The sequence below is a fragment of the Anguilla anguilla genome, chromosome 16 (assembly GCF_013347855.1).
Source record: "Anguilla anguilla isolate fAngAng1 chromosome 16, fAngAng1.pri, whole genome shotgun sequence".
Lineage (NCBI taxonomy): Eukaryota > Metazoa > Chordata > Actinopteri > Anguilliformes > Anguillidae > Anguilla > Anguilla anguilla.
The window spans coordinates 28,335,613-28,361,683 of NC_049216.1; the positions used below are offsets into that span (position 1 = coordinate 28,335,613).

The 26,071-nt window shown below is 44.9% G+C and overlaps 2 protein-coding genes across 2 annotated transcripts in view; one reads left to right on the forward strand and one right to left on the reverse strand.

Annotated features, from left to right (window-relative positions):
* The window catches only part of LOC118215479 (transcription factor Maf-like), a 124,893-nt gene extending 108,118 nt beyond the window's left edge, over positions 1 to 16,775 (forward strand). Inside the window, exon 3 of the mRNA XM_035396326.1 lies at positions 16,501 to 16,775. The gene's annotated coding sequence lies outside the window, so the exon portion shown is untranslated. The remainder of the gene's footprint in view (positions 1 to 16,500) is intronic.
* Positions 16,776 to 17,842: 1,067 nt separating this feature from the next.
* The window catches only part of wwox (WW domain containing oxidoreductase), a 305,089-nt gene continuing 296,860 nt past the window's right edge, over positions 17,843 to 26,071 (reverse strand). Inside the window, exon 9 of the mRNA XM_035395673.1 lies at positions 17,843 to 18,114. Within this exon, the coding sequence (XP_035251564.1) occupies positions 17,926 to 18,114 (189 nt within the window). The 3' untranslated portion in view covers positions 17,843 to 17,925. The remainder of the gene's footprint in view (positions 18,115 to 26,071) is intronic.

Genomic DNA, 26,071 nt, shown 5'->3' on the forward strand with positions numbered 1-26,071 from the left:
CTCTGGATTTTGTCAGTTTGTGATTTGAATACAGTTGGTGATGAGTGATGACCTGCAGCTGCATGCGATGTCACTGCTAGTAGCGGCTAATTTCCCTGCCTTTTAGTCTCTCAAAGCCCGCGAATCCTTTGTAGGTCGGCACTCTTTCATTTCGAACCCACTCCGGCTGTACGTTTGAAATATAAATGATAAATCTGCACAGACTGCAGCCCACTCGGTGAAATGCGTACGTTTGTGAAGTTTTTTTTGTGTGAACTTAGGTAGACTGCGCAAACTAAGCAAACTCGAGAGGAAATGAGCGGCACGTTACAAACCAAATACGTCTGAAGCAAAGTTGCAACAGCGGGGAGGAAAATCAAAGAGCGAGCGGTTGGTTAGAGAGAAAAACTCTCGTAATAGGCGGCACGTTCGGGGACATTTCATGGCGATTTTCTATGAACGCAAACGCGTGCAGCGCGGATCCTGAGAGGCGGTAAACGATTTTAATGCGTTTTTTTTTTTTTTTTTTTTCCCTCGTTCTGCTCGGTGACGGTGATACCGTGGGGCGATCGTGGATGGGCGTCCGAGGTCCGCGTCTCCGCGAGTTATTTAAAACCCGCCGCGCTCCGTCAAACGGCCACGCCGTTCTCGCAGACCGGCGCGGGAGCCCCCCCCCCCCCCCGAGGCTCGCGCTAATACCGGCAAAGCTGCGCGCGATGTTACGTGTCATTTAATGTGGCTCAATAACAAATCCCCCCACCGCCGGACCCAGTCACGCTGAATTATAGTTCTTGTCTTCACAAAGCAGAGAATATCTGTTTTCTTTGGGCGGCTTTAACAAGGTGGATTAAATCGCCCGGCCCTTTATCAGCCCGTGACAAATATATTTATGTAACAGTTTTGATAGATATCGATTCATACGGCAGTTCCCCTTAAAAGCGGAGGGAAAGTGAGCTTTTAAACCCAGCCGAGTACCCCCTCCCCCCCCCCCCCCCCCCCCTTTGCGCGCGGCTTTTTAACAACGGCGCTAATGAGCTAGCGCGTGACGTGGAGACAGACCGCGCGGTGCGGGCGAGATGCGGAAAGGTTAAAACTGTCACCGTGACCCGGGCCGGTACAAGCCGCCTCATAAAGACAAATTCTCAAGAAAAAAACAAAAACAAAAAAAAAAACTGCAGCTTATGTGAGGAAAAAGGTTACAACTGTTGTGTTTTTCTCAAACAGTCATCATAACACTACCCCCATACAGGGGCCTTAATTAGTACGGGAATATCTTGCACTGTTCTACTTTCGTTTGTTTGTCTCAATTAAAAATAAACACCAGTACGGATGTAGTTTTTGAGAAGAGAATTAGAGTGAATGTTGTTCTTCCCTTATTAAACACAAAGCCTTGCATAGGTTCGCCCCAGTAATGATTTCTTTCTGCCGTTTGTTTATCATCTCTGAAGTGAGGCATTGTGGGTCACGCATTCATTGCTCCAGCCCAAGGTAATTTCCTCCGTTTTTATTCTTTGTTTTCTAGCAGCGGAAGTTGTCACAAATCATTGTCACACATTTCCAGTGGTGCTTGGTGGAGGTTGAAGTGTACTACTATTTACAGCAGAATCACTGCACGAATTGTGACCATGACTGCACAGCAAACATATCGGAATAAAATATATATTTTTAGTTAATGTACGAATATTTGCTTTTTTTGTTTGTTCTCAGCATAATAAACGTCTGTGAAAATTTCACCTAACTCCTGCTCATTTAGGACGATTTAAATGAAGGAACAAAAAAACATATTTCTTTTTTTAGCGGTGTGATTTTAATCTCTGAAAGAGCTTGCTTTTTCCCAATCTCACCTGGAGAGAGAGGACAGCTGTGGGGAGCCCAGAATCCTACACACACACACACACACATACATGCACGCACACACATACACACACACACACGGACGCACACATACACACACATACACACGCGCGCATGTACACACACCCACGCATGTACACACACCCACATGCACGTGCACACACACACACACACACACACACACACACACACAAACACACACTCTCACACACACACACACACACACACACATGCACACACTCACACACACATACACACGCACACGCTCTACAAAGGCATGTTAGACAACATTTCCCTCTTGACCCACACTTGTCTCACATGGCAGTAGCTGGGAGCAGCTGTGTCATACATGGACACCTCAATTCCCACTAATACCGAGGTATCTTTGACCTTGGAGCCACCCCCGATGGTGCGGCGGGCCGTCAGAGCTCAGCCAAGCGTGCTCAGACAGATTATGAATGTTTCATTACCGCCGCCCTGGCTCCAGCTCGCTAAGATTCTCACTGGCGGGTTACACAAATCCTCTTTTTTCTGCTTTTCCCCCCCTTCCCGCTCTCCCTCCATTCCTTTACCTCCCCTCTAACGCCGTGTGATGAATCTCTCGGCCGAGGCAAATGATTGTACTTCAGCCCAAGTGTTCATTTTTCTTTGTGTTTGAAAGCCGTGACAGGTAAGCGCTCCCTCTCTTTCTCTCTCCCCTCTCTCTTTCTCTCCGCACTCTCTTCTCTCCACACACTATCTTTCTCTCTCTCTCTCTCTCTCTCTCTCCATATTTATCTTTTTTCTTTCTTTTACGTTTTTTTCATTTTAAACTAAGAATATCTTGGGGTTTGCAAGGTTGTTTTGGCTACCAGCTAAGAGAGGTCAGTATATTTGGTGGGCGTTACTCCTAGCATTTCATGACCTATAAACAGGCACATGATTTTTACCCTTAACATCTCTCTCACATCACACACTACTATTTCTAAATCTCTAAAAATCAATAAAAAAATATCTAAACAAACGACTAAATCTACAGCAGAAAAACGTGTTGTTTTCAGCACCTGTTACACTGTGCGTGCGAGTGTGTGTGCTGCATAAATACTTAATTTAGTTCTCCCTTTGAGGACGTAGTACTTTTTCCCCTTTGACCACAGTGTGTTTGGAAGATCTGCAGTAAGAAGAAACACTGTACTGGTTTGAAAACCAAGTTTGAATATATTGCTAGTTGAATTCACAAGCTCTAGATCAGAGGTGCCCAGTCTTATCAGGAAAGGGCAAATGTGGGTGCAGGGTTTTGTTTTTGTCGAGGACGACACCTGATTCAAATAATTAAGTAATTATGGTCTTCAATCAAGACCTTGATAAGTAGAATCAGGTGTCTTAGTGCTGGGTTAAAACAAAAACCTACACCCACAGTGGCATGTTTTGGACACCCCTGTGCAATGTGAAGACATTGACAGTTTTACATTTTCCAAACTCATGGGATAGGAAGTCATTGGTTGGTTATAAACGGGTGGTCAGTGTAGCATTAGCTATTTGCTTTATATTCATGTGTATGCATTACATTCATTTATTTATATTCATTAAAACTGGCTAGTTTCCCTCACACCTTTGTGCTCCTTATTAAAGCCTCGTCCAATTTCACTCGCTACTGCATCATACTCAAATTAAATTATTCCTGATCAGGGGTAGAATCATAAACATAATAATAGCCGTCTTTTATAAAATCGATTTTAACTGTGTGTGCCTGTGTGTGTGTGCATGCGTGCTTGTGTGTGTGTGTGCGTGCGTGTGTGTGTGTGTGTGTGTGTGTGTGTGTGTGTGTGTGTGTGTGTAACACCGTACACTGCTGAGGATGTGCAGAAGCAAACCAGGCCAGGTTCTGACAGCGGAGACAGAATACTGCTTTGTGACCTTAAGAAATACACAAAGTAGAACAAGAGACATAGTTTGCAGTTCGCCTCTTATAGAATAAGCTTTCTAGCAATAGTATTTGACCCAGGCCATTAATGAGATACGTTTTTATTTGTTTTAAAGTCCTGTTCTGCAGAAGCTTGAGGACAAGAATAAGTGTGCTCTGCTCCTGATTCGCTATCATATAGATCTCACAGTCTTACAGTTTTTATAAGCGAATACCGGGGAGGCAGGCTTCCATGAAGATCAAACCAGGACATCTGCATACTAGTAATAATGTATAACCCTCTTGATGTATTTTGTATCGGTATGGATAAGAGTGGGGCTAAATGTCTAAATGTAATTATAGGATCCTTAATGCCTTAATTTTTTTTAAATAAAGGAAAGCTGTATGTTGATTATCTATATGGGACATTAAATAGACATGCAGAAGTCATTGTGGCCTGTTCTATAAATATTAGATCTGATTTGGCAATCTGTATCTTCAGCCCGGCAAGAAAAAAAAAAAAACTTAAAATTAATTAACCCTCAAAATATCACACAATTTTTGGAAGGATGATTTTGGACTGTGTAAGAAACAAAGAAATGAAAAAAGTTTCACACCAGCAAAATGTTGTGATTTTGTAATGGGGATTTTGTAAAGTCCTTACTCCTCAATTGTTTGCATTACGTGTCATCTCAAAAATATGCATGCAACACTTACTGGGGTTTCTCCCTTTGTCAAACGGGAACTTGCTGTGTATTATCGTGTGCTGTGTTACATGCAGTGGTCAGGTATCATTATGATCTCTCTTACCACCACACAAGCAGACCTGAATGGTCCAGACAGGTAAATATCCGCATTTCTTATCGGAGATTAATTCATAACGTCCCCCGACTGTGAAAAGACGAGGCCGGGAATGCGGTGCCGGACTGGATGAAGGAATACGGAGAACGTGTGTGTGTGTGTGTGTGTCTGCCCCATGGGGAAGGGTTCCTGTCAAAACAGCAGACACACATACTCCCCGAGAGGGCGATAACCTACGGGCCTGGTGAATGGCAAGCTCCGTCCGCACACAGAAGGGGCCCCGGCTCCCTCTGCAGTCCCGCTGACTCCTTGCCAAAGGCCACCTCCTGTGTGCCCTCCAGCTGTAGCGCAGGTACTGGGCACAGATTGCAGCGCCAGCGTACCAGCGTACCAGCGGGCAGATGTGATTTGGGAAGTCTGTGGGCTTGATGCGCTACGCGTGGCATGTTGCTCGGAGACTGTTTTTGCATACGTGCACATGTGCTTAGTGAAGAAATGCGCGTTCTTGCATGTGTGTGTGCGTGCACACTTGTCCTTTGTAGTTTTGTGCAGGGCATAAAAACGGTGTTGACAAGCCAGATTATTTATGCAGTTGCTCTGGATGATTTGAGTTATATATGTTTGCAGAAAGTCCTCAGAGTGCTGGGTGACTCCTCTGATGATTAACCTTAGCCACTTAGATGGACATCTCTATGTATTTATTAGGGATATCTGTCACACTTGCCCTTTGGAAAGACTCATCTTCTTTATTCTTCTCCCTGGGACGTTTATGTACGAGTGAAAACAATGCACAATAAATAATGAAGTTTTTGAAAGGGAGGGTTGGAATTGTGATTTATGACTGATTAGAAAGCGGATACTTCCATTTTCTTAATATTAAAATATGGACAATGTAATATCAACACAACTCTAAGCGGTTTGTCATACTATTATTATTACTATTATTATCATCATCAATCTTTTATTTTTTACTCTTGCATTGTCATGTAAAAATTCAAAGTTTTTCTAAGAAAGGCAAAGTGAACTGGTAGCGGCAGTAGCCACATTTTCTACAGGCATGGCCCAGTTTATCTTAAGTTCCATGCTTTTTCTCTTTAGCTACCTCGTTGCGATAGGAGCCGACCGGATTTTCCCGGGAATGTCATTTTTGCCCCCCCTGCACGATGACTGCAAATGACTTTGCAGAGAGTCTAGCAAATGACTTCGTAGGACTCTTATCTGTTAGTTGTCATGTTGTGCTTATTTGAGCCTGTAAATATTACCCACGGCAACAAGACAGCCAGCACATTGCCGAAGAGCGGACTATAGGTACTTCTGTAGGCAGTCTGATTCTCTCTTCCAGGCTTTTCATAATGTGCCCAACTCATTTACAATACCACTAGTGCTTTCACTTCTACTCTGTCAGCTAGTATTGCTACTGCTGCTCATACTACTACTCTTGCTACTATTACTTCTACTAATACTACTACTGCTAATGCAATATTTATTATTCAGTTTATTACGTTTCAAAATATTGAATTGATTTTCATGCATGTTTCAAAACATGAACACTGCACTGAACACTGTTATAAAGGTTTGAATCATGCTACTGTGGAACAGCCCCTTAAACTACAGCCCAGAGGAAATGGTGCCGTGAATAGGATCTGCTCTGATGTCACTGAAATTAAGTGTGATAGAACAGTCTTACGATTAACAGGAAAGGTCATTTGGAATTTTCCCGCTGACCTGAATGCAGTATTCTGCTGCATTAGCCATGTGTGGAGAATGGTCGTAGTCCCAGTAACTCACAGGGGCTTTCACTGTGTTGTGTGTGTGTGCGTGTGTGTGATACTGGCACAGATACCCAGGCCTGACCCTGCCGCTGAGTCTGTGCAGGAAGTAGCGTGTCCGCACCCTGTGTGAGGGACAGCCCCACCAACACCCCCCGAAACACAGACACACACTTCACCCACGCACCAGTTTCTATGCCCATGCAGACACGCACACAAACATGCACGCACACATACACATACACACATGCACACACACACACACACACTCATACTCGCACACACATCCATACAGTCATGCACACACACAAAAAAATTCCATGTGAATTATTGTATCAAGATTAGGTTACCATACGAGGCTGGAAATGTCTAGACACTTGTATGGTGATTCTGAATGTGTTTGAAGGAAAAATGAAGAACCAAAACCAAAAATTAGAAGTTCGTTCATCCTCAGATGACACATTTCATCCCTTAAATTTTCCTTCAAGGGTCCCCTGTGTAGTCATGTCTAAAATATGTTTTATTAGAGCAACACACCTCAAGTGGGTCAGATTCATTGCTGATATATTATTGCAGTAGTCCTCTAACCCTCATCATTTTTCTTAAATTTAGTTTTTATCAGGATTTACAGAGCTTTGTGTAGTCTGAATTGAATTCAGTCCCCTCCTTTTTATTGTCATGCATTTTGTGTTCAAGGTGTATATTATTAAGTAGAGGGAACTAACCTATGGTTACCTATTAGCCTGTTAAGATTGTTTTGGGTTGAGTGATGGTTGGTTGCCTGATCTGAAGCAGACTTCTGAAAAAATGATAAAATAAACAGAGAAAAGAAGTAGCCGCTGACATCACTGACAGCGTTATTTCAAATGTTATCTGAAGAGCGCTGAAAGCATCTTTTTTTTTTTTTTTTTGCATCATCTGTAATGTGATCAGAGTTATTCTCAGCCCTCCATTTACATCATAGCCCAAGGACAGCTGCTCTCACCTTCCGGTGTGTCGTCCGTCCCCCCCCCCTCCCCACCACCCCGAGCGGGGTGCTCAGAGCTGGCGCAGGGGTGCAACCAATGCCATTTCAATTTAAACGCTCAACGGCCAGACTCCTGTGCTGCAGGAAAACAGCACTGCTGAGCCAAAACACAGGCCCCAGCAATCTGCCTCTTCTGTCCTGAAGGGGGTACACCATCGGCCTCCTGGGTAGAGGCCCGTGCTGCATATTTAAAACCCCGCCATATTTAAACTCACTTTTTTTTTTTTTTTTGCATAATTTGCTCAATTTGTGTCTTGTTTGAACTGATTTTTACTCCGTCAAATTGTCATTTAATGAGCGACAGTTTTTTTTTTCTTCTACACTTAAATTGTTGGTGAAAACATAGCAGACATAGCATGTATTTCAGGCATTGGCATCAGAATTTTCTTCTCTATATTGCACTACATTGGTTTTTTAAATGCATTGTGAAATTAATTGTAAAAATACAGGATAGCAGGTTATTGTTCATTTTCATATTTATTACGTTTTTTTTTTACTTGTACTGTTATCATCTTTCATTTTAAATTTAGATTTTCTTTCATCATGCCAGTAATTGCTTATTTTCCTCAATTAGCTTTGTATATTTTCATATTTGGAACTTGAGGCAAGGGAAAAGCTTTGATTTGGAATCATCAGTAGAATTGCAAATAATAGTTTTAAACATTTAAATTATAAATTCAGTAAGGATTTTGGAGGAGAACGAATACACTAGAATGCTATTTTTGGCTCCTGCCTTTAAAGGAACTTTTATTAGTTGATATTAAATGTGACTATATTAAAAATGTGATACCGTCTGCCTTAAATACAATCATAATGCAAAGTTAATCTGGAAATTTCCACTGGGAGCAGATAGATGTAAAGTGAATGTTTATGCTCCCCCATCAAAGCAAGCTCTGGGATTTCATAAAACTTTGCTACATTTTTCATTGATTTTACAATAGCACTTAATAAATATTGATTTACAATTTTAATTACATGCTAATCTCAAAACACATAGATGGCAGCTTTATGGCTTACTGGATTCAGATTGTAAATTTTCTAATAGCAAATATTTATTGAGTTTATCCAGTCCAGTGAGAGCCATAAAATAGATTGTGATCATTATGTATATCTGCACAAAAAGGCATCTCGCAAGTAAACATTACCATTGGAAGTGGCCTAAAAGAAGCTCAGATCAATTCTGTTATAATTACTCCCTTTCAGGGACAACATCAATCATAATATAGATGAAAAATGACAGTAAATTAAAACACATATAGACAGATATTATAAATGGTTTGCAAGACAAATAATGCTTTTTTTAAATGTTTTATTATTTAATAAAAACGGTTTCTCCTGAGTGGCAATTACAGCAGAATATTTTTGTTAAAAGATAATTTGCCATTTAGTCACAGATAAGGTGCGTTTGCATTATTTTCTTTTGTACGCAAGATTATTTAAATAGTAAAGGTGAATTTAAAACAATAGCCTTTAGAGAAATTTTACTTTTATTATGGTAGATTTTCAAGTCAAGCACATAAAATATAAAGTCCATAATGCTGTCATATGGCATATCAGAAAAAAACAGTCATAAATCTAAGTCATTTTCGCAGCCTTTCTAATAGTATTTTTAAGTCCATTTGAGTATCAGTTTTCTCCATGGATTCAGGATTATATTTATGTTCTACAGTCTCTACAAACACGCCAGCAGACACCGTGGTTGCAGTCGCTGAGCAGAAGTCCCATGGAATCGTTGTTGAGCCCGTGCTAATGTTCTCTATAATTGCACTGCTCTATGACTGGGGCCGTTGCACTGCGCAGTATCACATTCAGAAACCACACGCTGTTCCAAATTGTTTAAAACCATAGGGTATTGCAATAATCAAATTGAGGTCAACCAATCTATTAAAAACCAATAAAAGCTGCGTTAAAACCCAAACACCAGAAGCAACGGAGGAACCTATAAAATAAGATTAAAAACTCATTCCTTTGTCGCGACTGTTACGCGCGGAGTTTCGGAAATAATAAGATGCCGGGCTATATCGGAAACGCAGGCTTGCAGGTTCTCGGCGGATGCAATTGAAGCTAAGCAGAGCGATCGTCAACGTTCGGGACGGGCGTGGAGAACTCAGAGATACAGAAGGCAGGGTGGACCCAGGTGTTTAATGAAGAGCGCTGCACATTGTTTGTTGTATTTTTCCGAGCACTTCAAAGATTTCCCTGGCTCTCCCCTCATTCCGCATTATTTATTTTAATCCTGCCATCAGTGAAATTAATTGAAACTGAAACTGCATTAAGGTGATTAGTACTTGAGGAAATGTTCGGGGGGGGGGGGGAAAGCAAGTCATTTTCAAAGGGAGAAGGAGGAAAAATATACAAGTAAACAACTTATTATTCATCGCAGCCACTCCTTGCCAAAACCTAACCTGCCACAAATTAGAATTCATAAATTACATTGGCTGTAAATTGAGAAAAAAAGGTTCGTGATGAAAGCCCAAAACTGACTAAGTGAAATAAGCTTTAAAATAAACATACTCTGAGAAGTGGAAATGTGTGCCTGTACAGTACGTGTGTGAAAGACTGCAGTGGTGTTGCTTGGCCGGTGCGATAAGAATCGGGCCCCTGGGTCAGGGTACAGTCCCGTTAGAACTCAGAGTCAAAGTGACTCAGCTCACAGCTTAGACTGAAACAACACGTGACGTCAGTGTAAACACTCTGTGTACTGTGAAAGGAATAAGCATTCATTTCTGGACGAGTCTACACACAGAACGTAACCTGTTATATCGAGCCGTCTGCACAGATGACCTGACCTACATATCAGACTGTGTGTACAGCACTCATAACTCAAACAGCAGTTTATACTCAGGAAATAAGTCACAGCATACAAAGATCATTCTACATGCTGGACATAGACTATATTTGGGACTATTTAAAAACAGAACATGCTAAACTGGACATGTGTCCTACACACAGGAGAGAATGAAAAATCTAAATATACTTATATTATTGCAGGCTTTTTTTCCTTCTTTTTTCTTAAAGTTGCCCCCTTTGTCCTATATTGTTGTCTGTTTTCAGCTGGAAGGTTTCCTAAAGGCTGCATAGAAGAGCCTCATCTGATTGGGAGGGAGGAGTTTGTGGCAGTATTGCAACTGCCATGAGATTGGTTTTCATTTCAACCCTAATTTGGCACATCTGATTCAAATAATCATCAGCTCAATGAGAGCTCTAGCTTTGAATGAGGTGTACTTTGTCAGACTTACAGGACGGTAGATGTCCAGGAGCAGGGTTGGGCAGCCCTGCTTCACATCTTCTGTCACTGAGGATTCCTACTTGATGAAGTTTTTCCCTATTTATATTATATTTTACAATTACTTCCGGTGCTATTAAAATGGTGAAAAAAGTCATTACAATAAATGGTATTCCCATACTTGATACATTAATGAAACCAGATTGATTGAATTTACTATAGAATACTAAAATATTCACATAAAAATAATTCAGCACATCAAGCGTGTCTTAAGTCCTGTGTTATACTAGGGACAGAATTAACTGCTAGCCACATACTGTGCCTGTCCATACCCAGCTGTGTTTTCCATCACTGAAAGGAGCCAGGGAGAACTTGTGAAGGACTACTCAGCCTGGTCAAAGGATCAAGGTTGCTTTTTGAAAAATGGTGTCTGCACCTTGAACCGAAAGCACTGAAAGAAAATGCATTGATTAACTATCAAATGATTTGGATACGCCGGTCGATTCGGCTTTGTTTGGGAGCCCCTCCGGGCTGGGAGCTCCCCCCCTCATACACCACTCATGGATCCGCGGGCTTCAAAAACAAAAGCCATCTTTGTTGTTTGTTTGTTGCTTTTTCCTGTGCCTGAGTGATGTCGCGGGGGGTGGGGGGGGGGGGGTCGATGGGGATCCATGTCTGGGGGGACGCTCCTGCAGAGGGATTAGCCGGGCAACGGCTCGAGTGCGGCCGCTTATCAGCACCTGTCTCCCGTAGTGAAATTGACCACCTCAGCGGCCAAACGGTGTTTGCTCACCCCCCCAACACCCCCCGCCCCCGTTCACCCTGCCTATCCGGGGCCTCGGAGACGGGGATGATGAGAAACGCGTTGCATCATCATCGCCGCCGCCGCCGCTGTTTTCGCTAACAACCCGTTGATCTCGGACGTTGCAGACTGACGCGGTGATCGCCCGGTGATTAGCGGGCAGGGCGTGCAAATTGCCCAGCCCAGGCGTAGCCGGTTTGAGGCGAACCGCTCCGTTAATGATTAACCATTTTGGACCAATCCAAACACTTTGTCCCGGGAAGCAAATTGCCTCGATTGGCTCGGCTCGTTCGAGTCATTAGAAAAGCAATGAGCTCGGATGGCGACACCTGGATTCATTGCTTCGCGGAGGCCCGCTCCACAAGTCACCGGGATTTACTGTTTGCCACGGCGGGAACCCGCAGCCAGCCGGGGCCAGGACTCCGCAGCTCTGCGTCGGGGGCTGTGTCTGCTGACTGTCTTTTTTGGGGACGGGGGGGACACGCTGCTTCGCTGAGCAGAAACGGTGACCTTTAGCGTGAGCGTACGCCACGTCCCCCCCTTCTGACGGAGGGGCAGGGGCACAGCTGGAGGAGCGCCGTCCCCCAGAGGGGACAGGGGGGGCAGGCCAGGCACCCCATCTCCCCCCCGCACTGCCTGCGGGTAGAGGCGCAGCCGATGCGCAGGGGCTGCAGCCCGCAAGCAAAGTGCCCGCGTGGTGCCAAGGGGGCAGGCAGTCCGAAACACCGCGGCCGTCCTCCGCAGCTCATGTCCATGCGTCAGCGTGTTCCCGCCCTAATTGCCGTTGCCACCGTTTGCATTGTTGTCTTCGTGACCTTCGAGAGAAGGGCCTCCTGTGCTTTTATTGGAGGGTTGTGAATTGCTCCACTCATCCAGCGATGTGTGGACTTGACATGCAACAGTGAAGATTTCTCACCCTTTTTAGTCTGGCACTACATTTTGCCAAAGTACCAGCCATTTGGTTTGTCAGTCTCTTTCGGTGGTTTTGTGAAGTCTGTCTCTGAGCATCTCCATCTGAATCTCGTGCGTACACCATACGGAATAATTTGGTAGACAGCAGTAGCGCTGTAGCATGCATTGTGTGTCTTCATGTGGAGTATGGGCAGGGAACTGTATGACAGTATAAAAGACTGGGTTGACGGTAGAGCACAGCCTGGATGACCCGGGCACGTGTTTACGTTGAGGCTGCAGCAGAGGCTGATGGTTCCCGGGGCTCCACCGTGTCCAGTGTGAGTGGGGGCCGCCGCCCACTGGAACGCCCCTCTCCTCCGCTCCTCTCCTCCTCTGCTTCTCCGCTCCTCTCCTCCTCTGCTTCTCCGCTCCTCTCCTCCTCTGCTTCTCCGCTCCTCTCTTCCTCCGCTCACAGGACCGGAGAGAGGGTTTATGTCGCCAGTCACGCCATTTGCAAACAATGGCGTGTCTCTGACACCCCCCCCCCCCCCCCGAATGACTCCATCAGCGCTCTCACTTTATCTCCTCTCGTCCAAATCATTTCTCAGCGGCTAACCCCCCACCCCCCCCCCCCCAATTCACTCCCCCCTCCCCCAGTCCATCCACACAGATGGATTAGAGCCACAACAGGTTTACACGCTGCACATCATTAGCTATCCTCCCTCAATATCCAGCAAATAACAAGCAGAGCTCTCTATCACTAGCACATCCATTACAGGCTGACACTTTTACTGCCCCTCCCCTCTCTTCTATCCTGCTTCCATACAGAAGAATACACACAATTTGGGGTGGGGGGCGGGGGGTGTGTTTTTACCAGATCCGTGTGAGAACAAACTGACCTAAAGCAGGGGATCTTTTCGTTTTTACTGAACACACACTCAGATCAAACTCCTAGATAATAACATGCAGACTGCACCAGATAAAACCAAGACCTGCATGACATTGTGAGTGTACATTGCATTTATCTTTTTTCCTTATAGTTTATACTAGTTTACAAATAGTTTCAACATATATATGTTTTTGTTTTGTGGTAATCAATGACCTTGTATTTTTGCATGGATGTATATAGATGCAGCTATTGAAATTGATTTTTGTCCTGTGGAGATTTATTTATTTATTTTTGGTACTGTTCCTTTTGTAGGATTTTGTAAATATGATGTATAGGGCGGACATTGGACAGTGTCATGCAGAACACTAGATGATATGGAGTGGTCTGGATTTGCTGTGATGCGGCAGTAGGTCTAGTCACCACCACACACATCTGTCCCCAAAAGACGGGCAGGAGAAGGCTTGTAGAGCCAGGCTGACTCCTGTGGAGCATCGCTGCCCTGGAAAAGCCATAGATACTCTGAGAGCTGTACGTAGGGCAGTAAATTAGTCCACAGTGTGTGCTGTGTGCAAACCTGACCAGGTGAGAAGCACATAAAGCAACCTTACTGCCCATCATCTTTGTGCTGGTGCTGTGTGTCTGTAGGGTCTTAGAACAGGCCTACTCCACCAGTGTATTAGAAGGCTTTAGTGCAGGGATGCTGAAATATGACCCTGGGGGCCAGCAGTTCTGCTGCTTTTATTTCCGAGCTGATAGTTAATTGATTGATTGATTACTGCCACTGATTGGCCAGAGAATTAACTCACCTGGTGTTGCGGGTTCAAATTAGTCCCTGATTAGAGGGGAAGAATGAAAACCAGCAGTGCTACTGGCCTCTAGGGCCGTATTTGAGTATCCCTGCTTTAGCGTATACAGGCTGTCCATCCATACGGGCACTGGAGTTCCCTGTGAGGAAGCAATCTTTGTCTTGATTGGACTAATATAGCTTCGGTTCCCTCCCTGGTTATTTGTTTAAAGCAGGGGTAGGGAATGCTGGCAGTGCTCCTGGATTCTGTTCCATCTGAAGCCTCATTGCATAACTGGATGAAATGCTTGGCTAAACGAATGCGGATAGCACGTTTCCTCTTTTTTGGGGAATTTTTGGCCGTCCAGAAGCTGGGCTAATAACCGTTTACAGACCGCGGTCGTCTTAGGACCAGCGACCGTCTCGAGGCTCGTCACAGGGCCCACAGGTGAGGCAGCAGAGAAGCCGTATCGCAGATAGCGGCTGTCAGCTCTGACCTCTCTCCAAACAGGGGCACTCTCATGGATGAGATTAGATTGCGAGCCAAGCCGTGGGAGGGATCCCAGGGAAAATGATCACCTGAGAGAACGAGCTCAATATATCAGAGGAGAAGGAGAGGAGAGGCCTCACCCACACTATTAGAGCAGCCAGGTTTATTTTAATGAGTCCTGGATTTTCAGGGAAATTATGTTATATATTATGCCATAAGGTGCAGATTCGCGCTGCCTGCCTGCGTGCGTGTGCATGTGTGTGTGTGCGTGTGTGCGTGTGTGTGTCTGCGTGTCTCCACACATACTCTCTGTGATTGATTTATCAGATTCCTACTACCAACTTGTAATTCCCATGCAGTGAAAGAGCTGTTAGTGGATGCACCTTGGAGACATGGGAGAATACAACTGAAGGCCCACCTTCATGCAGTTTATTTAAGGAGTGAGTCATCTAGCTCTACAGTGCAACAATGGCTATTAAGACAGCAGCTTTAGCAAGAATCCAACTACTTCATTTTTCCTTTTTTCCGTTCTGGTACAATTTAGGGGGGAAATCCACATAAACGTACAGCTTGAGAATACATTGTTCGGTTCATTATTAAGTCCAGCGTTTCCAGCATGCTGCTTTCACTGATTGGCTAAGGAATAAGAACACAGGTCAGCTCTGCTCATGATTGGCTGATCAATCAGTCAATTACTTTCCTAGTGTGTAAAGTGAGTTTGGCAGAAGGTTTACTTATGGAGGGCTTCCAGATCAGGAGGAAGTGTCAATAAACTGCTCTCAAAACAAAAGGATCTGGCCCGTTCACACTGCTGGAGTTCAGTTTTCTCTATTCTTGAGAGAGACACTCTTGTCAATTCAGTCCTTCAAGACAACAAAATGTTTTATGCCAGTTTTCCTTTTCTAGCTATAAGAAAGGCAGTATGTGTCTGTACAGTACATATAAAATATCCAAGACAAAAAAATTGATTCAAGATGCTTCAAGAGTGTCGGTCAGAGCATTGGTTCTTAAACTTTTTCACCCTCAAACCAAAAAAGTGAACAAAAAAAAATTCTCTGCCCACTTGTTAGCCATCACATAATGTGGAGGTACATTTGGTAAAAGGGATATGAAGATCAATGTCTACAGAATTAATACTCAGACAAAAATGCGTAAGACAATTTCAAAATGTTCTGTTTCTTTCAGAACTAAGTTTTATTATTTTTTTATTTATAAATTATGCATTCCTTATTAGCATTGTCCTTATTCTTGCCATTGGAGTCCCAAACTATAGCTTAAGAACCATTACATTTTGGGGTAAGAAGCAACAATTAAGATTGCATTTGCACTGCGAATTTACTTTGTTCAATATTCCCATAAGCATATCAGTGCCCAAAGTGATTTGACCTGGTATTGCTGTAAATATTTATATATACATATACAATACATATCTATAATTTAGTTGGTTTTCTAAAGTCCCTAGTACTGCAGGCATCCTTACGAGCTGTAATGCCTTGTGAGGATGGCTTTTTCCTCATTGCTTTATTCATCCTCAGCCACAGCACATGGGTGGACTCCACATGGCATAGCAGTGATCTGTGTCAGTGGTGCATTTTGTGCTGACTAATTTCCTTACCGCTGCACCAGTTCCCTCATCCTGTCTTGGAAGATTCAGTTTGGAAGCTGTGAAAGTGGACTGAGCAGTATCATAGAGAATGTAAGACTGATGTAATGTTTTTGGCTGAGGGAAATGACTGGTAAGAAAGATGGGGAAAATGCATGTAATAATCCAATGGGGTTTTAAAGGAGCAGCATGACAACTTCCCCCGTTCCATGAAAGCTGTTGGCCAGTCAGTGTTGTTAATATCAGGCTTGTCGAACCCTCCTACTGTGTATAACATCACTGTTTATGCTGGAGACGTTATGAATGGAGAAACCATACTGACTCGCTCTGCGTCATCACCAGTGTATTTCTGAAGAGCTTATTAGATTTGGTGGCAGTCAGCTACGTCATCCACTAAACTGTTTTTTCCCCCCCCATTTTTATTTCATTAAAAAAAAGACAAGAGAACTTTTGGGTTTCGTGAGTAATGGGTTTTAATGTATCCTCTTTCTGTGTCTTTGCAGAAAACATTACAACAGATTGCTGACGGCTTAGAGCAACCAATGGCATCAGGACTGCCACAAAGCACAACATTTAAGAATGATGACATCACCCCCGGAGACACCCTTCAGCGCTTCCTCCTACTCTGCCTCTCCGCTTCACTTTTCCCTCCGACTCCATTTCTTTTCTAAAGACTAAATCAAGACGACATCGGCGACGACAAAATAGCGAAGGACTTCTCTTAAAGTGAAAATATCTACGCATGTTTGATTAAGATCAGAAAAGAAAAAAAAAAAAAGACTTCTCTGTGCCTCAGCGAGTGGAGACAAAATCCCAGAAGAAGACTAACTTAACTCTCTCTGGCACCATCTATTGCTGTGGATACAATTTTGACCCAATATAATCCCTCAAAAGCATTTTACTTGTAATTAGTATTATTCTTTCTCCGAGTTTTTGACTTTTTTATTAAGAAAATGTAGGTTGGGAGTCCTTAGTCTTGACAGTTTGCATAATGAAATACAACAACATCAACAAGTCTTCCTTTCTAATGTCCTGACACATTAGCACATTAACTCAACACTCGATATAAATGTACAGTAGAACCAAACAACCAGATGTACAGGATTTAATTCATATTGGATTCTTCAGGTGGATCAAACTCAAATATGTACCAGAGCTCTCTTTTCTGTATATAGTGCATACACTCAAGCCTGTTTGCATCGTCAGTTTCCTTTTATCTTCCGTAGTAAGAAGAAATTTCAACGTTTTCTATATCTGTATTGCTGTACAACTACAGATATAGACAACTAAAATTGAATAGCGTTCTTTAAATTTATTTTCTCCTCAAAAGAGTATAAGAAGATTTGGACCCGTACGGGTGGAATTCCATTAATAAAAATAGTTTCAACTCAAAGCAAACAGGGCCCCTTCTGGGGAATCTGTGGGTGTTAACACAAGAACATCTTACTTTAAAAAGAAAACGATAAATATGCTGGAAACACCAGTCGGCCGAGAGCATTTTCCCAAGGCGAGACACGCAGCCAGTACAAGCTCTAGAGACACTGAGGGGAGTGGGGTAAAGGAGGGAGGGAGAGACGGCGTCCCTTCTAACCTGCTGCGGTCCCATTTCCCAGCAGCGCTTAACATTTTGACTGTCTCGCGACTGCAGCGATTTCACTTAACGCTATTTAATCTGTATCCAAGGGGCATGGAAACCTCTACACCATATGCCTGGATAAGATCCAGGGTTGGCAGCTTTCTTGTACAGTACAGTACACATCCGTGTTAACGCCCCCCCCCCCCCCCCCACCACCCCACCACCACCCCCACCACCACCACCACCCCCCAACCCCCCGACCTCCTCGTCCTCCTTTCTCCCCTCCCCTCCTTTTTGTCTTCCTCCGCGGCTGGCTGCGTGTGGACCAGGGCCCCCCCCCCCCCCCGGGGCGTTAGAGGGCCCCTGCCCCGGCTTTCTCGCGGACCAGCCGCTCGCTCAGCTCCCACAGGCCGGCGGCGGCGGCCTCGCTCTGGGCCTCGGCGGACGGCGGGCAGCGGACGCAGTTGTTGAAGTACATCCCGCCCAGGCCCTCCAGCTCCGGGGCCACGGCGCAGTACACGCTGGCGGCCGCGCCCTGTTGCTGAAAAAGGCAAGAGCAGAGGAACGCGCGGTTAGCGTGGACGCTTCGCACGGCCGAGGAAGACCGCGGCGACGCGTAAACGCTCTCACACACACACGACACGAACATGGGACATCCGAACGTCGCCGTGGTTACTGAAACGGAAGAGCTTCAGCAAGGGCTGTGCAGCATGGAACCCCAAAAACCCCAACAAACTCCCTAAAAGCATCTCCGCCCCCACCCCGCCCCGCCCCAACTCCCCCCTTCCCCTGTGGGATCTCCTCTATCTGCACTTCCTACGAACGCAGCCCCTGACCGACAGCCCTTCCTGCATGACCCAAGAGCTGAGAGCTCCCTGCAAACACAGATTCAGCCAGGCCCCTGGTAATGGGAAGAAGAAAAAAAAAAAAAACACACAAAAGGAACTACCATTGGGAAATGGCTTTGTATATATATTCAGTATGTACAGGAGATATGGCTATCAGCAATCTGCACGCCGATATGTAGATAAGCAGAGTATTATTATAAAAATGCAGACAGAGGTTTGTAATGGTGTGGACAGAAGAGCCCCAGTCTCATTCTGAATGAGCACACAATGGGTTCTATAAAAGCTTTCTTTTTTTCCTCCTCTCTTCTTTCCAATGTTGAGATTCAAGCTTCATATGCACCCGACATTCTCTGAGGCTCTTTGACTAAATTAGGCTTCGGGGAAAAAACAACAGAACAAAAAAGCCAAACACAAAGACAGAAACACTGGTGCATTTCCTTATTTTCCTAAAAGATTCAGCTCCAAGCTCTTAGGCAAAAACGCAGGGTAAAATGCCCCATAAGTAATTTGATGAGAAGTGTAATCTGGCATCTTTGATGTTTTACAAATACCCTGCCAAAAATGAAGCTGGGTGCTCCAATTAAGTGCTGCCATACAGAGTGCAGCAGGGCACGTTGCCAAAACCGTCTATTCATCTCGTGTCAAAGGGATTTACACATCTCACTGAGTCAATGGCGGCTGCCAAGGCAGAAAAGGACTGCTCGGCTGAGGAGGAGAGCAGACATCATGACAAGGTTGAATTGACGAGAAGCTGAGTTGAGTTTACACCAGTGTAGGCTAAACGCCGCCGCGGGCTTCCTTCAGAAGAGAGTTGAGACCGGGGCGGAGGAGGGGCCGGCATCAGACGCTGTGTTTTTTTTATTTTTTGTTGTTTTTTTTTTTTTTGTTTTTTTTTTTTAAACGGCCGGCCTCTTGCTCTTGTTCTAGCGGCCCTCAGAAAGGAAAGAAAAGAAAGAAAGAAAGAAAAAGAAAAAAAAAAAAACTCCGCAAACCCAGCGAGGGAAGTAAGTGCTCCCAAGCTCCTTTGAACTGAGACTCAAGTGCTGTACGAGATCAGCCGTGCTGTAAATCATATCTCAATGATGTTGCATGGACATGTTTAACTGTTTCCCCAAGTAGTCACCTCTGTAGTAATCTGACTGTAATGTAAGTTGAACCAGGTGTTGTAACTAGAGGTCAAATATCTGTGTCCTTGCACTGTCCCTGTGGGTGACGATTTTAGTCCTTGATATTGCAGATCGGGTCAAGTTTTGTGCACACGCCCCCTCCCCCCCCTACCCTCCTACTCTCTCTGAAATAGGTGGCAAATGTTAACTGGTTGAATTTTACAATTGAGAAGATCTGGGGTTACCACGACATCGCAGTCTCTCACATTGAAACGCTCACGCCATGTTATTGGCCACTTGATGCATACCCACCCATCACCGCAGAATTTGCATTGGGCATTCGAGCGAATTTGAGAATTTTAAACATTTCAGTGGTTAAAAAAAAAAAAACGTCAGAGAGAATTAAGCTGAGAGCCCGAATATGAGACGCGTCTTTCATGTTCTCACGCTTTCAGAAAGCCGCTAAGACAGCTTCACAAGAATTTCAGGATAAAGTTGACTTCTATAGGATGCACATGAAATAAGCTTGTTCTTTATCTTCAAATAACATGGGCCAAGCACTGATCTAAAAACTGCAGGCCAATATTTATAGTAATCGCCTGGCAGTCATTGAGAGAGCTCCACTGATGGAAGCCTTTTAACAAGCCAGTACAAAGCTACAGCCTCATTTGAGCACTGAAAACCAGCTGCAATCCAAGCTGGCTGTCCCTGTGACAGAGAGAGAGAGAGAGAGAGAGAGAAAAGAGGGAGGGAGAGAGGCGGACAGACTTCGATACACTGCTGAAGGAAGAAAGAATACGTGGCCGCGGTTTGGTGAACAGACTTCTCTCTTTAGGTAGTCTGTGTGCCAGATTAAAAAAAAAAAAAAAAAATAATTCTTTTGAAGTGTGCATTCCTTTTCTTTCCTTTGGTCAACGTGTCAATAAACACAACATCAAAAGGATGCCTCTACAGTCACTTACCTGTTTTCGCTGTGATAAGTTAATACGCGTTCAGAAGGCAGGAAATACTAATGGGTAAAAATGTCACTCAACCCTCCGACACACAGTGTGCAGTCACATACTATGCAGAGCCACCGCATCTCCCCGTTTAAAAAGAAGCAGTTCATTTCAAAGTCGCGCAAAATGGAGCTTTCAGGCAGCCAGAGCCGTGTAAATAGGTACGCGCTTTTCCTTTCCGCCACCGACGCGGACGTCAGCGAGAGGTCGCGCGACGCGGCGAGATATTAGATAGTGCACATCACGATCAATCACAGACTGACCCTTCACCTCACATCAAAGCACCGGCCCCAGACTGATGGTCCTGGGTCACGTGACTCGTGTGTGCGTCTTCGGCTTTTCAGGAAATAGGAATCTTGTACGGTGCGTGCGACGGGACGAGCGCTGCAGTGGAACTGTTCCGTGTGCCAAAAAAAAGAAATAAATAAAATTTGCAATTGTAACCGCGGGTCAGAGCGGTGTAATCTGTGGCAGGCATGGGGTAAATTAAAATGATAGATACACCAGGGGAGGGGGGAGGGGGGGGGTGGATTTCAGATCCAGATCTGCCCCCCCTCCACCCCACCCCCCGTGCAGCACCCTTCCCCACAGTCGCAGGCACGCGCTCTTTCCATTTAATCAGCCTTCGACGCCGCCCCCTGTCCGCCCAAACATTTGCAAGCTGTCGCGGCGCGCCGCTCCATCAATCTTTTTAGCGTACGTGAAATTACCTGGGAATCTCGTTTTTGGATTAAGCAAAGAGGGTCCGCGTAATAAGGCACCATCACGCTGCTTCACATGCCATTCGTCAGCCCGCACCGTCCCGCCCGCACAGGAAAAGGTTAGGGACGCTTAATAAATTACCGCTCTCTCTCTCTCTCGCCGACAGAGCCGCTGTCCTTCTTTATTAGGGACGTCGCCGGGACGTCGCCGGGGCGTCGCCGGGGCCGGCGCTGTGGCGTTTAGCGCCTGCCTAGCCGCGAGCGCCGCTCCCGCGCTTCTGTTTTCGCGAGAGGGCCTGGTCCCTCGCCCCTCAGAGCCCCCGTGTGCTGATGTCTACCGCACACCGGCCAGTACTCTAATCACACATACGCTTGGCATTTTCTGAAAGAATTTTAAGGAAAAAAAAATAAAATAAAAAGCAAACGACTAGTAGCTGCAGACGCCGGCAGGATTGAGTGGCCACAAAAGCTGAATTTTAAACACCTTTAAAATTTTCACCAAGAGCTTTTTTACAAACTCATAATAGTCATAATGAGATCTGTGCTGTTAATCCCAACATGTACTAATTTTTACAAACCTAAGAGGAAGATTTCAATGTATGCTCTGAGGACAGTTCATGATCAAAGTGTTTCAAATATATATATTCATACTGGGGTATGTTCATTTGTGTGTCGGACACTGGGTTCATGTGTCAATGCAGCTAAAAATTTAAGTTGAATATTTGTAATTAAGAACTTTTAGCAAATAGTCAATCATGAAGGTGACTGTTATACTGTCTGTATAATTATTACTGAGACTCTTATTCGAATCGTAGTTATATTAACTGAATCCAGCAGGATTCAGCCTGTGTGTTCTTTTTCTGAATGAATCCTGGGTTGCAAAGTGAGCAGTGTGTGGCCTGTGAGGTTCAGCAGTGTAACGGGGTGGCACTGTGTGAAAGTGGCAGTTTGTTACACAGCGCTGTGGAAAAGTGAGCTAATTGGACAGAATTTAGCACAGCGGAATAATGGTTTCCATGCCCTTGCTATCTCACACTGACTGGCCTCAGTGCTGTAGCTCTTAGAATGGCACAGCACAGCACAGCCAGCAGAGAAGAGCCTGGCAGCACTGACACAATCCACACCCCCCACGCTCCTGCCACCCCATCATCCGCTCTCTTGCCCCCTAACCCCCTAACCCCCTGCCCCCTGCCCCCTGCTGCCACGGCGCCAGGGGCTTAAGAGTTGACCTCAGCTCCTGGAACGGTCTTGAGATTGCCGCACACACCACCAAGGACAAAGCAGAAAGAAACCTGCCCCCATTTGTACGAATGATGATGCACAGGTACCGCCCACTGAACACATGTCGCTCTCATTGCGGGCAGAGACGACTCTATTAATTAGCCCAGCTTACCAAGCATTTTGACATTGGCGCAAAGATTAAGAGCCGCTCGTATGCAGACAGACGACGTTGGGGAAGGAGGGTCCAGGAGGTCACAGGATTAAGACCCGTCGCTAAGCCAGACCCCCCGCCACACACACACACACACACACACACACATTTAATTCTCATTTTGCAGTAAATCAACCCCTCACCATTCAAACGCACAAATCTACCCCAGTGCTTTACAACGCCTCTGAGCGCAACGATATGCATCTCATCCACAATCCCTTCCTGAAACGCATGCTTTCCTAGGAACTTCAGCCAGTATTCCGAGAAATAAACGGCTTTCTCCAAAGAAATAAAATCATAAATTCCCACACACATGACTAATTAACACCAAAACATTTTTTTTCCAGATCTTTTAGTGTCATGAATAATTTGTACCGATTTAATTATTTAAGTAATGCTTTTGTAATTTTGAAGAGCCGTTACAGGCCATAAAGCTAAGATATACAGTAACAGTACGCTGGAATCCGCTGCACCTACTAGAACATTCCATTTCAGTCTGGAGCAACAAACCTAGCCATCACTGGAAAAAAAAGGGGGAAATTATAATGCCTTAATGATCAGAGGAAAGGGTAGCATGGCTAAGATTATACAGAGCTAATGGATCTTGTGAATAATTTAATTGTAAAGCTGCCGTCCCCCAGCAAGTCACTGGATTGGAATGAAGAAGAAACCGTTCTTAAGCGGTTTAACCCTTACAAAGCTAGGATAGTCTTTCAAGGAGATTTGGTGGCTTGGAAAGAAGCAGATTAGCCCAATGGTCTCAAACTCGAGCTTACGGAAAAGACGGCGCTAGACGACTGACCGCCTTTTTATTCTGTTGTTGTGATCGTGCTCAAATTGCGTTTGGTCTTGGGCTGAGCTGCGAAACCTGTCTGAATCTCACCGTGATAGCCTGCTATCGAAGGAGAAGGGCAAACCACACACTGTTAAATAACTCTGCAACACTGAGACCAATTCGTTTACTGGGATCGTTCAATTTCCAAATTGGCTGGTTTTTGGGGGGGGGGGGGGGGGGGGAAAGACACATCCTGAATGTTCAAGTCTTCATTAAAGAAATAAATAAATGAGATGAATTAATTGCCGCAGACACCGAGCAGGTGGCTTTTCAGCCGGTGCTGTTTAAATGCACAATCTGGTTTCTGACAGCTTGATTTAAGCCCTCAAACACAGAAAGGGAGGGGAAAGAGACCTAGACCGCGTTTTAAAAAAATGTTTATCGGACTAAAAGTGTCTACATTAAAGTTCATGATATCGGTGTATTCTGCGCGTGTGAAATGAGATCAGTTCTGTCGGAGAGGAAGGAGATAGTGGGCCTTTTCCGCTTGGTTGGACCGTGGTGTCCCAACAGCTTAAAATCACTACCGCGGGACTGGGCCTGCGGACAGGGATTGAGTCACCCTGGCCACCTGTACAACACGTTACGAAATATCCCGAAATAGCAGCGATGACAAGACGTGAGTCATCGGGGGCGGCGGTGAGTGTACTGATCTGAGCACGGCGGGGGGGCATCGAGCAGTTCACACTGGGAAAAGAGGATATAATCCTGTCTTAAATCGGTGAAACGGCGCAGGCCAGAAATCTCCCCTCTTCCTCTCAGGAGAACAGAGTGTTCCATAGCAGCTGGCGAATCTATACGTCCTCTCAATTCTTCAACAGAATGATTATTACACAGCACTGGGGCCAGTGGAAACCTCAACAGTGCCAGATCAGCTACAGGGAATCGTCTAATTATTCTGAGATATTTATGTTTCCCCTCAGCTGACGTAAAAGAGTAGTCCCCGTAATAAAATTGAGGTCAGCGAATGATCTTACGTTTAATTCGTTATTTTTAATTATTTAAAAAACTGTGAAAAAATACAACATATTTTGCAGAGGCTGTCATCTTCTGTATGGCTGAATGACATGTTCTGTGATAAATATAACGATTAATTAAATATAATAAAAATATAATTAAATGATGGGCGACCTTGCAGATTTAGGACGTTGGACGTTCACAGCCGGAAACTGTAATAATTCGCGGAACCCGCTTTATTGTAAAATTGTTTGTAATTTTTATTTAATCTCTGCGGCTGCTGGGAATGCGGTGCATTTTAAAAGCTCGGCGCTGCTGGCCCCAGAGCCCGGCGAGGCGCTGCGATTGTTAAAAGATGCATGAGGAATTGTGAGCTGAACCAAAAGGAGCCGCGTCTTATTGCTGTTTAGCGCAACCCCTTGTCACTTGACCCGGACGACCCCTGTTGGTGATAAGCTTTATGAGATAACGCATTAGCATGCCGCGCCACACACGCCGCTGCCATTCATCAAAAGCAGGGCTGTGAAATCCTCCGCGTTTTTTTTTTATACCCCAGTATGAAACCCAACTGGTCCTAATTGGCACTGTTTACGGAGAAACACACACAGGGGTTGGTTGTGTTACCACTGACGGTAGTAATTCAACCTCAAGCGTTTTTTGTGTAATCACGTTGAAATGTACAGCATGGCCGCACTGTTATCTGTCTGACAGCACAGCCGTTTGTCTATTAATCACTTAAGATTGCCATGTTATCAATAAGATCTCTCGCTGTCAATGTAGTTGTACCTAGCGGACTGAGGTGGCTATGACACTGTGGTTAACTATTAATTCCTGTTGTTCTGTAGAGGCTGACACTCGCTAGTAGCAAAGATAGGGGGAGGGACTGTACGGGCTGACCACTGCAAGTGGACCAATGGTACTGCAACTCACAGCCCAGACGGTCGGCTTGTTTGCGGGCCACGACAGACATCCCGATTCAAAGATGGGTACTCAGGCAGTCCCTTTCTCTCTGGTAGTAGACTTCCTCGGGACACGGTGAAATCTGGTCGTGCCTACCCTGGCTGCAGCAATATTCAAGATGAACAAGCCAAAGCACCACACCAAACGATCCTGCTGAGACACGGATCCCAAAACAAACCAACGCCTTTGGCATCCCAGCATTCCGGCCTAGCAGTAGGGGTGAGAAATAATTACCGTCACCTGCTTTCAGAGAAACAGCTTTAACAACCGCAATAACTTGGTCCACAGCTCAGGCTAAATCCAATGGCCTGGGATTTGATCAATGTCTTCCATTTACAACACAAACTTATATAAGATAGCAATGAAGTGATATACGACGCCAACAATAAGACTAATACAGTAGACGTATTTTTGCAATAAATAACCAGTAATAGTACCGTTCATTTCAAGCTAACGCAAGGACGTTTTTGGAGACGGGGGAGAAGACTACGGGGGTCCTGGCTGAGCCAGGCACTTTGGTGTTGTGTTCGTACGTGCCGTGTGTACTTGTGTAGAATCTTAGGCCAACAGACTGAACCTCATAATTCAAAGGGTGCTCGACGCCACCCATTCAGTTAATATTTCATCAGTACATCCTGCCTCATTTATACAGCTTCCATAA